Genomic DNA, 12513 nt, shown 5'->3' on the forward strand with positions numbered 1-12513 from the left:
AACTATTTCCTGTGTAACTGTAATTTCCATATTTTGTTGTGTTGTGTTGGAAATAGGAACCTGGATAACTAGAAGGATGTTTACATGAAAGGTTTATTGTAAGAAAACCAGGAAACATTTCCATTTAACATTAATCAAAGACACTATTTACTATGAAAGTCAGAGCAGCATAAGGTAGCCAAGCAGTAACAGCATGCACTCCCTATCCTTTGGAAGGGAAAACTTGTCAAAACACTCGTAAAACACACACATAAAGAGACACAAATACAAATGATTAAAAAAAGGTACCCATTTATTCAAGGTATGACAAGGATATTTACAGTATTCATTTGCTCAGAGTAAGATCCACCTTATGATTTTTAAAGCAGCAATTATAAATTACATTAAAAGGGGAAACGTTCCAAGCATGTTTCTGTTAGAGATATTTTTACAACAACAGAAACACTTTAAGGCTAAGTTGTTTTGACCTTTGCTGCCACCCACATTTATCTTGGCAAAACTGCCTCAAAGACGTTACCTTGAGAGATAAAGACTGTGCTAAATTCAACATACAATTTTGTTCCCTCAGATGCTTTTCACAACAGTTCACATCTGACAAAAACTGACTTTTGATTTAAAAAAATGAATATAAGTGAGATGAACTGCTTACATCCCAGCATTTGAGAGGTCTAAAAGATCATAGACAGCAACACATTTATCACCTCTGAAAGATACCATCAGCTTTCTTGTTGATGGAGGTACTTCAACTTCTCAAGCAATTTGCTTTCAGTCAGAGCTTCACAGTACATGGTGCAATCCACCTTTCCCATCACATTACTTCTCAAAATACAAGAACAAAAATCTTCAGATAGCTGACTTCTAACATTAAGTGATGAACGCTGCCTGCTTTAAACAGTACTTGATTCCCACAGTACAGACTAGTGTTCTACCAAAGCAAACAACAGGAGCTTGCTAAACTGCTGTAGTGTTATTCTCTAGCCATTTTAACACACAACAGACCTTCGGGAGCAGTTAAAATTGGTTTATCTCTTGAGGTAGAAGCCACAAGTCATATTTAGTCCTGTCTGTAAACTATAACACACATGCCATCAGGCAAATATAGATATTTTGTCATTTAAAAAATAAACCCACTGATTTTTCACATGCTATTCATTGTAAGTATAATTGCATTTTTTCACTGAAAAATGTTGTGCCTGTTTGAGAAGGAAGCAAATTAAACATTGGGAATAGTAGATTGTGGCTATTTATACAGTTGTCATGAAAATAAAACAGGTCTCATAGAAATAAACTTCATAGCAACTTCCAAAAAGGTTGGTGTATGAAGATTCTTCTTAAAAGTTATTTCAGAAAACACCAATTTTAACTGCATAATAAAGGTGGGGGGGAGGAGTGGAACAAAACCAAAACCACCTACAACTAAAAAAAACAAACAAACCCCAGTCATTACACCTTTAAGGCTACATAGCTACTTGAAATACTACCACTGCATTTTGGTAATTCTTTTAGGATTACATTTAAGGGAAAACAAAGTTAAACACAAAAGAAACCCCAAAGCCTGCACAAATACAATTTACTTAATGACCACATTTTGTTAGGTGAAGACACTATATAAACTAAATCTATCGAAAGTGCACAATGTTTAACATTCCAACAGAAGCAGAAATGTGGCCCTTGCATTAGTAGGGGACGTATTCCACGTTAGCTAAGAACCTCTGTTAGAGCAAAGTTGTTGCTGTGGCTGATAGAAGTTTTAAGTTATTTGAAGATAGCCCAAGCAACAAGTTAAAAAACATACGGAGATTGGCACTTGATCTTTAGTTAGCCCCATTAGTTCTATCTTCGCCCCAGAGACTCACATACACAGAACTTTCAAGTTTTCATTTTATTACTGTAAAAAATAAGTCAATTTGTGGTTCCAGAGTAAACAAAGAAACCTTAGCTTCAAACTATTTAAAAACAAAACTTCAATTTTTGATAAGATACATTTCACAGGGTTCATGTCAGCACCTTAACCAAATGCATTTTGTAAATTAAGCATATTTCACCAAGTTTTCATGTTAATGACAAGGGGCTACATTCTCATCTGGATGCACATGTAACATGACTCGAGGAGAACAAACTGGAAGGAGTGCAAGTCAGTTTCCAGAGTTCCCAGTTGAGCTCTACATCTTCAGAACCAACATTTAAGACTGAAGTTAAAGATTGACCTTTTGCATATCCCGAAATGGAAGGCAAATACAATCAACTTACATTTGGCTTTGAAACATTAAGATAACAATGTTTTATCTCGCCACATATTTACAGAAATGTTTATAACAGAACCATGTAGGGCTTCCTTCTTTTTTTTTTGTCATAACACATTTAAAGATGAACAGTCATCTGAACCTTCATGCAAAGACGCATCTCTTGTTACACAAGAAGTTTTCCATTTGGGGCTTTTTTTTTTTTTTTTTGCTGTCTGAGGATAGCAAGCAGAGGGTTGGATAAGTTTGGATCACCCATAAAAACATACACCTGTTTGCTCTACTGCACCTTCAAAATAAGAAGGCAAAGTACAGGCACCGTTAATTCCAGAAGGGTTCACCGCCTCTAGCATGTTTTCCAAAACCAACAGAAAGAGTCTTGAACAGTTGTAACATGGGTTATTCCATGACTTTCACCTCTTCAGTTTACTTCCTGAACTCTGGAGTTACTTTCCTAGAAGCATACTTGCTGAGCTTCTTTTCTAATGTATATTGTTGACTATACATTTTAAATTAAACTGTTATGTAAAGAATGTAACAAGCTTTTCCTTTGTACACAACTTAATCTTTGTGCCGAGTATTCTTCAAAAGGATTTTATAAATAATACGGTAAGTTTAGAATCAGTCTTCTGCCCTCTTGTCATTATACCATGTTGTTGCTTTCTCCAACTTTATCTACAAGCTGTAGAAAAGAAGACAAAAAGGTTTTAAGTTACATGACATGTGCAGTGAAGTTATTCCCAATATTACTTGCTACTTGCACAGTTAGTATGCGACTGAAAATGAGAGTCAAATAGTACTCACCAAGGTCTCATGACTGAAGTTGGTGAAAATTAAAAATCTTACATTGCAATTGTGTTTCTGCATGACATGTTTTTCTCATATAGACATTAACAGTGCAACATGAAGATGCAACAGAATGAAAAAGGAAATAGAAGAATGCAGATAACACTGCTAGCTTAATGATTAAAACAAAACAATACAGTATCAGCCACACATGCATTAGTAGACCAAGTAAGATATTTCAACTGACCATTACTGTGGATTCTCTTCTGAGCCTACGTAGGCTTTGAATAAAACATTAACAATTATCTTTTAAAAACAAGATTTAACCCCATTATGATCAAATTATATACGACTAAGCAAGATCAATTGACAAATGAAATATTCAATTGATCATGAATTATGAGCCAGAACTCGGCCTAACTGTAGGATTGGAACAGATGATCTTGAACACTAATTTTTAAAAAACAGTCTGTATACATCTAAGCTATACCCCCCATTAATTTTTTAGTAGTAGCTATTACAACTGTTGCATTCAAAACTAAGGTTAAAAATGCTTGTGTTAAAACACATACTGAAATTAGCACAGTAAAAGTAGTTGACTGAAACATCCTAGATTACCATCTTTCTGCCACCTGTTAATTGTCTTCAGATCCCTGGCTATTTGGATAAGAAAATGGAAAACTGCATTTGAAAGAATAAAAATCTTAGTGAATAGCAAGACAGAGCCTGGTGCAGTAGGCCTTGATAAATATATCCGATGAACGATTATGCATCATGAGTTTCTGGATTCGCCACACAAACTGCAACTTAACATTGACCTACACTGTTTGCTTTTACAGGCCACTTTTCTTGAACATATCCAAATGTTATCTGAAGAAGAACAGCGGCCTCCTCATTGTACAGCCAGGAGAAGCAGCACAGAACAGTGGCATGATTCGCCTATCTGGTCTCCTAGGGCCAATAGTGAAGCAGGAAGCAGAACCCCAGCATTCTGAATGCCAGTCCAGGGCTCTTCCCACTTCACAATGCGTAAGTGGGGGCAGCTTCTCCAAAGGTGTCCTTTTGTTCCTTTTACATCTAGAAGTCTCTCACTGGGAATTAATGCAATCTGTATTGTGCAAGAACTAGTAGAGGAATACTACTAGTTCAAAGTCACTACTCTAAAGTTAACATTTGCTTTATTTCTGATGCATTTCTACTATTGCTGTAACAATGGAATAAAAAAAACCAGTACAAGCTTCAAATTTTGCATGAAGTACCGAACACTTACCGAGCTTATACCAGGTAAATTCAAGAGATAGCCAAGAACTGGAACTCTTCTAATAAAGCCAACCACCACAGGAAAGAACCCCCTTTAGGTAAAATATCAGAAGGTTGTATTAGTTTTTATAATTAAACTATTCTTATATTGCTGTAAAATGAAGAAATAGGAGATTTTTGTAAACCAAGATTATATAAAATCTTGTAGCTTGTTAGCAGCACATTAATTGTACCAAATATATGAACATACATTCAGCAGAGAAAGGAGAAAACCAGGAAACAAACACCTTATTTTTAAATGGACTTAGTGTTCTTCATAGCTGGCAACTCTGAGTCAGCTCTTCAAAAAAGAAAAAAACCCAAACAACCCCAACTAAAGAAAGAATATCCAATTTAGTCAACAGAACTCATGCTGCCAAGTAATTTCTCAAAATTGCCATACATATTTAAAAATAGTTACTCTTTATGTTATAGGAAATACATTCTTGTAATACTCAATGTAAAAACAATTGAAGTTCATTTTGAGTAATCCCATTTGGTACCATATACGGTACTCTTTACATTAACTACAGAAAATTAAACATGACAGATTTGTATATTCACTTATTTCACAGATCATGTAAAGTCAGAGATTTGAATCATGAGCCGGGGTGTTGCCTAGCACAGCTGCTATGGTGTAGCCCCCTGCACTGTCCACTTGCTCTGTGCAGCAGGAAAACAAGTTTTCTGTGGCAGTATCTCAGCTGTTTGCAGTCAATTGCAGCAATTCAGCTGGTGGTGGCATTCCGAGTTATCTCCTGTTCAGCTATACATTCCCTGCATAGAATAAGTATTAACGTGTAATGAGACTTCAGCCACAATGAAACAGTGAAGTTTCACAAGTCATCATCCTCTTCACTGCACTGGTAAGAATGATTTGCTGGGCAATATCAATACTAGCAATTCTTTTCCTGGAATTTTTTTTTTTTTTTTAAGAGACTGCATCATTTCAGAGGTCCAGTAAATTGCAATGCAGGGCCCACAAACCAGTTATAACAGACTAAACCAACTGTTGTAGCCAAAAATAAGGCATAGTCAGTACAGGAAGGATAATATTGTGAGCCATAACCTTGGATGCCTGTAATCTGAACAAGGCTCAAAAAGCAGCTCAGAGTACAACAAGAAATACTGTCTCACAATAGCCTTCTCTAGTGAATGCAACCTGAGCATGTGAAAGTATGGCAAAAGACTAAACCTCTGGTGGGAAACTTGTAGCAGCATCTTAAAGACGAGAAGGGAAAGACATTCTAGATTTAAACCAGAGTAAACTAATAATTGTGTGTGTCTTGCTTCAGTCAGATGCATCTTTAAAAAACAAACAAACAAAACAACAAAAACCAAAAACCAACAAAACAAAAACGGTTGCAATCCTGTCATATATTTATTCCTAGATACAGAAAGGTATTTTGAAAGTCTTACCTGAATAATAGGAAGAACCCATAAATTTCAAGGATCATTCCTATTAAAGGCCAACCAATGAGAACTATGAGCACACCACCCAGGAAAAAGCCTGTTGCTTTCATTTTGTGTTTTTGAAAGAAGAATCTAAATGTTCTTTCTAAACCAATAACAAAAGATAAGCCAGCCACAAACAAAACCTAGAAAAGACAAAAAACAACCAAAAAAAGAAATAGCTAATTATATTCTAAATTTAGGATGTAAACATATATATACACACATATTCTTCAAAATTAATTGAATTTCTTGCACAACTTGTCTTAATACCAAAAGAGATGCTCAAGAAGAATTTACTAGTGATCTTCTTTTGTAAAGTCAATCTTAAGTATTTCTAGCTAACATTCAGAATTCTTCTCTCAGTTGCTTGGAAAGGAAAAGAGTCTACTTTTGTGGTCTCTGACAAACACAACCATGTCAAAAGACCAGGTGACAACAGTTTTATCTGTCCTATAATGTAAGTACGACCGTTATCCACAAGCGGCGCTGAAGCTTAGCACCACTGACAGCAAAGGTTCATAAAGACTGAGAACACACATGTTACAGAAGCACCTCTGTTCTGCACCACAGACATCTTCAACAGGTTGTACTAATCTACTGAACAGTGCAAAGCCAAAAAATGAACACAGTTGAAGGGCATTATCAGTTATCTTTGGTTTTTTTTTTTTCCTCTTGTATACTGTTTACTAGTTCCAGTATAGTCCGAACACTCCCACTAGTCCCAACTAGTTAGAGCTACTTTTAGTGTCTTTTATCAACAGGACTTGCAATTATTTCAGTTGTCAGCATACACCTAGGTAACATTTTTGCTGAGAAGTGAAGAGTATCTCAGATTTTATTTGAGATTATGGATAAAATTTAAGCTTCATATGTTATTTAATAAACCACTTTCTTACCACCTCTTCCCCTTTCTGATATATCTTTTTTTTAAGTTTCTGTAAGGATACAGTAACTTTTCTTGCATAATCTTCGGTTACCACATTACCTGTCATTGTTTCTTCCTACCTATGTTTTCCTCATTTTCACTAAACAGCATCTTGTATTTCCATCTTACATTGGAGAAAGACAAAATAAGCAATATTTTTTACTCTTCCACTATACGCTTTATTGACAGTTCAGAATAATGCTTCAACTAATGTACCCAAATTCAAATACACATTTTTTATCTTCCTTCAGTGAATGTCAGTATTTGACTCTGCTGCCACAGAATGAAACTGATCAGTTTTGACCACAGACTAAGGCATCAGAAAAAGAGGATGCAAACCTCTACCAGGCTGTGCTCTTGGCTAGCTGGCAAAGCTGAAAACAGCAGAGGCACAGAGATCATCACATTCAGAAAACACCCTGTCATTTTCTATTTGCTTTGGATTAGGAATTTTGTGTACCAGAACTAGGATTTATTTTCTATGCTTCTGTAAGTGAAAATTTTGATGTGGTAAAAACGAAAGATATTAAATCTCTCAACAATGAAGGGTGATTGGCTCTTCTACACCCAAACTATCAGCAATTCATACCCCCTTCCTTCCTTACAAAGCACAGCAAAGCTAAATTTGCTACCATATACAGAACACTATTCTTACCCAAATATATTCTTAAGTTTGACAGTTATCTTACAAGATCACAAAAAAGAAAGCATTAGTAATCACAGCCAATCTAAAAGTCATATTTGCAGCAGCATAACAACTGTGGAAGAAGCTGCTTCTCATCTGACCAACATACCGCAGGCCTGACCTGGAGGTACGACATTTAAATTCATGTGAACTGTTCTAACTTTAACCAGGAAAAATGATTCACTCTTATCACTGAGCATAACTCTTCCTTTATACCAAACTGCCACAGTATTTTTTGTGATCCAGTTTCATATTAAAAATAAAACATTATCAATTTATCATATACTTCATTCTAAGCAGTGCAGAATCTAAAACTAAACAGAAAGCACTTACATTTCCAATAGCCAAAAGAGCTTTGTCAAAGAAGAGTATCATTCCAAAGAAAAGAAAAAACACTCCAAAGCCTGTTAGTCCCATTCCAATCTCTGAAAAAGAAACAGATTTAGGCATATAACAAAACATGGTACCAGGAAAAACTCATGCATGAAAATTGTGAAAAGCTTAGAATGTCCGGCCTACAGACGTTTTAAATTTATAGAAAACGTCAACCTATTTTATGACCACCTAAAACTTTCCTGAGTGTACAAATATAATAAGTCTTGTAAATACCAATTACCCCAATAACAGAAAGAGATCTTTTGAAGCTGCTTATCAAAATAGTACGTATTTGGCACTATGTACTGAAATCAAATGCTACAAAAAAGCATGCCTGCATATATATACACACACAAAGACATTCCTTTTGCTTTACTGCTGGTCTGAAGGAAAGAATTGTTTTATGAACAGATAATGAAACTTTGCTTTCCATTTGCAACTCTTATCCCATTACGTTTACCACAGTAATATATGTATCTTGGTCCTTTCCAACCTCCTGGGACCTCACATTCTACCTCTCATAATCTTGCATAGAAGTCCCACAGCCCCCAACTTCTGGCTTGAACACAACTCAGATTATTGCTGTAGGCTGTTTCCAAATTACACCTGCACTGACAGCAATTAAACACTAGCTTGGTTCTGCAGCCAGTTTTCGCAAAACTAGTAGACGCTGAGTATCTTTGAGTTCTGCCTGTTTGTAAACGTTGCTCCAGAAATACTGGGAGGGCAAGAGTAGGATGGAAGGCTTGTCTGAGAAACTGGGCTAGAAACATCAAGCTATGATTAAAAATACCATTTGACACTAGCCTCTAAATGTATCTTGAAGACCATACATAGAAATATATCTTACTTTTAAAATTAAGCCTCTAAGGCCTTCCTTTGACTTTCACAAAGACTGAATGGGAGCAAAGTAACAGGAACAGCAGCAACATGGCTGCAACAGTCTTTGCATTAATCCACGCACTTACATTGCTACCCCCGGAGAGAATTTAGAAACCTATAAGACACAAAACCAGGCAGCTTGCTAGACCAGTTTGTCTGTGCATATATATCTTTTGAAGATTCCACTAGTTTTGTATAGTCTAGCCTGAACCAAACAAAAAACCCCATCCACACTATCACAGCCTTCACTGCTATGTCTTCAAGATCTACTTTTAAATGTATTTTGGTTGCACTTTTGATTGCAATTTAGATCTAGTCGATCATTTAGTGTTGCTTGAAGAGCTCAGGAGTATCATTCTGCCTATTTCAGAACCTCCCTTTAGTTATTGCAAAAAAATTTCAAAACAGCTCAAAGAGATTTGTTACAGCAACATTCAATATCCTTAACTTCTGTAAGGGCTCATCTTTCAGCAAGGCTGCAGACAACATGTTATTAAATCTGTAGCTCTACAGTATTGTCTGCCACTTTAAGCTTTTGCTATGAGCATTTTAACCACCCAGAATTAGAAATACTAACCTGCTACAGTTGATTTACTACAGACGCTCTCAATACTTGTTTACAATGAAAAATGGAATTGCAAATTGTATTTTCAATGAATCTGTTGACTGAAGGCAAGATAACAATTACAGCCTGCCCTTTTCTCTAGTACTCTTTACTTTAGAAGAGCAGAAACAATCTGTATTCTGGAAGGAAAACACTTGGAGGCAGAACTCCAAGGGAACTACCAGCTGCCAATAAGATAAATATGCAGTCATGGGAAGTGAGTATTCATTCCCTCAGCAGACATGGCACAAAGTAGGCATCTAGCAAGAAGGCAGAGGCCAACTCCCAACAGCTGCTGCAATTACTGCTCTGACACTTCTGTATTCACTTGAAACATGTTTGCCATCACCTACTGCTACAACAGATTCAGTTTCACTTTCAAGACCTGCTGAAAGATGATGAGTAGTCCAGGACTATTATTCCCAATATCTCAGTAGAAGGTACTACTAACATGATTCATATCAGAATTTGGAAATATATTTGACTAGTATTCTTAGTCTAGGTATTCTAGCATAGAGGCAGGGGGGAAGCACTGACATACCATACCTAATCTTTGCAACAATGAACTAGGAATTCTTATAAGTGTGAACTATTTATAAATGCTCTCTCCTCTGTCAGAAGAGCCTTCCTGTATTACTCAAATACAATATTTCAATGCCTAGAAATGCAGAAACACATACCAGCTGTGTGACATTTGCTCTGGATTGTTTAGAAATGATTCTGATGTACTGAGAGGAGAGCAATGCTTTCTCAACCTTTCCGCAGAAACCCTGTAAGCTCTGCAAGCTTACGGCAGCCCTGTACCAAAACAACGTAGTAAATAGTAAGGCTTAAAATGAAGATACATTGCTTATGAAAGTTCAGGGAAGAGAATGCACATCCTCTACCTCTTGTGTACAAAGTCAGAATGGGATTGTGCACTATAGGCTCTCAGAAGAAAAACATTAAAGCAGTTTATAGGATATATGAAGTTTCCATTTTTAATTATTATTTTGCTAGGTGTATTTTTTAGTTGTCCCCAAATTATATTTTCAGTACTAAGTGCATTCTTTTGCAATTACTGGTGATTTATACACCATTCCATGAATCACTTAGGAAGTTCTAGACTACAGCTGCAAATTTGACTTTTCAAGCACCGACTAATAGAGTGGTCCTCTCCAGGTACTAATCACACTACCACACCAGTGACTCTATGGCTAACTCTGTATTTCTCCAAACAGCAATGGGATTAAAAATACCTGACGAAATATCTTCAGAATTTGAGAAAAATAGTGGAAAAAACCCCTAACCCTAAACCACCCTAAACTCTGCAGTATTTTACTTACTACTCTTGGGTCTGGCAGTTAAAACCAACAGTCAGCACTGGAGTTAGCTGAAGGTCCCACATGAGGAACTTTTTCCTCCCCAGTGAATACTCTGGACAGGAGAATAGGGGAACGGGCAAAAGCAAAGCCCACAAGGGTTTACTCAATCAGAAATCTAAAAATAAACGCCAAGGATTAGTACCCATCCCAGTAACAGAGCAAAGAACCTGATTTTCTCAAGAAATCATTGACCTTGAATGCTGCTAGCCTGCTTTTCTGACCGTCTTCAACCTCAGCCTTGAATGGCTCTCCAGCACCTCCATTCCCACTATCCTACTATCGAGTTAAACTTAGTTCTTTTAATTTTCATTTCTACATCTTTCGCACTTACCCTCCTTCATAACCGACACTATGGTGCTTATCAAGCAGACTCATCTCCTTTCATGGCAACCATGCCAGAAATGTACCATATGTGAGATGTCAATTTAAATCAAAGACCAAACATTCTTCTTTACCTTACAGTTTTGTGAACCACTACAATTTATTTGTATTTTCCCTTTCAGCATCTCTATTAGCAAAACTATAGTCACATACAAGTACTTCTTCCAGGCCAGGTTGGAGGGGGCTTTGAGCAACCTGGTCTAGTGAAAGGCGTGTCCCTGCCTGTGGCAGGGGGGGCTGGAACTAGATGGTCTTTAAGGACCCTTCCAACTCAAACCACTTTATGATTCCATGATGCTTTCTTGCACTTCAGAGTATCTGGTTTTCACTTTCAACAGCCCTCTGTCACCTTCAAACATCCAGCATTATAACAGAAAGGCACGAGAAACATAGTCAAGCCAGAAGCATATAATTAAGTGATTCCAAACCACCAATATCCACATGGAGGCATACTAGAAGACTTCAGCTAACTGCTGCTTTTGCTTACCATTCATTTTTCATTCATTCTTGCCATCCTCACAGCACAGCATCCCTTCCAGCACCCAGGAGCACGCAGCCCAAGACAAACGCCAGCATCGGCGGCGCTGCTGCCGCTGCCCTCCTAAGAACGGGGCAGCCGGTCCCGCCGGGCGGTCCGCTGTACCCCTCCATCCTGCTTTACCCGCAACTCGCGGTACCGCTGCCAGACCCGAGGCCGGGGCCAGCGCGCTTCTGACAACCCTCACGAAGCGGCGGTCCGACAAGCGCAGCCAGGTGAGCCCCGCCTGCGCCCTCGGGTTTGCACCCCACAGTCTGTTTCCAGCCCGTGCCCGTCGGGGGGTGGCAAAGGGGCGTGCCGACGGCCTTCCGCCACCTGCACAGGCCGGACCCCGCCTCTGTGACTCCCGTCCCAGCGCCGCGCCCAGCCGTACACCGAGCGAGCGTGGGCCGGGGAAGGAGAAGCGCGTTCCGCCACAGGGCCCGGGCCACTCCAGCGGCTGCAACCGACGCGTCGCGGAGGCGCGAACCACAGGTGAGGGCCCGGGAGGCTCCGGGAGCGCCGGGCCGGGCCAGGCCCACCCCACGCTGCGCGGCCGCCACCGGGGCCCCTCCACAGCCCCCGCCTCCCCGCTCGGCGGCACGGCAGACCCCAGCCCCACAGCGAGCAACCCGCCCCCCGCCGCGGCTACCGGTGCTGCCGGCGCTTACTCTGGGTGTCGGAGAGGGAGATCATGGTAGCGGCGGAGCGGGGGGCAGCGGGAGCGGGAGGCAGCGGGAGCGGGGCCCGGCAGCGGCGGCAGCAGCAGCAGCAGCAACGGCCACGTCTTCCGGAAACACGCAGCCCCCTTCGCCTCGCCGCCGGCTGAAAGGGGGCCGCCGATTGGCGGAGCCGGCGCCAATCAGTACCCGCGTTGTTCGCGCGGCATCCCGTCTCGCTGCCCGCCTCTCCGCTTTCATTACGGCGGACGGGAGCCTCGCGGCGCCGCCGCGGATTGGGGGGAGACGGGACGCACGTGGCCGCCCTCGCGCCAGCC

At 39.7% G+C, this 12513-nt stretch overlaps 1 protein-coding gene across 2 annotated transcripts; it reads right to left on the reverse strand.

The window, feature by feature from the left end:
• Positions 1-274: 274 nt before the first annotated feature.
• On the reverse strand, positions 275-12441 carry GOLT1B (golgi transport 1B). 2 transcript variants are annotated; one of them, XM_030480069.1, is made up of 6 exons: positions 12188-12424; positions 7727-7818; positions 5748-5926; positions 4300-4381; positions 3277-3310; positions 275-2925 (listed from the first exon to the last, which is right to left on the reverse strand). In XM_030480069.1, exons 1-5 carry the CDS (start codon positions 12210-12212, stop codon positions 3302-3304), a joined length of 387 nt encoding a protein of 128 aa, XP_030335929.1. In that variant the 5' UTR covers positions 12213-12424; the 3' UTR covers positions 275-2925; positions 3277-3301. The 2 variants fall into 2 exon arrangements, with proteins under 2 accessions (XP_030335929.1, XP_030335928.1); XM_030480068.1 differs by lacking the exon at positions 3277-3310 and having other exon boundaries at positions 12188-12441.
• Between the last annotated feature and the right edge of the window lie 72 nt (positions 12442-12513).

The sequence above is a fragment of the Strigops habroptila genome, chromosome 3 (genome assembly GCF_004027225.2).
Source record: "Strigops habroptila isolate Jane chromosome 3, bStrHab1.2.pri, whole genome shotgun sequence".
NCBI lineage: Eukaryota > Metazoa > Chordata > Aves > Psittaciformes > Psittacidae > Strigops > Strigops habroptila.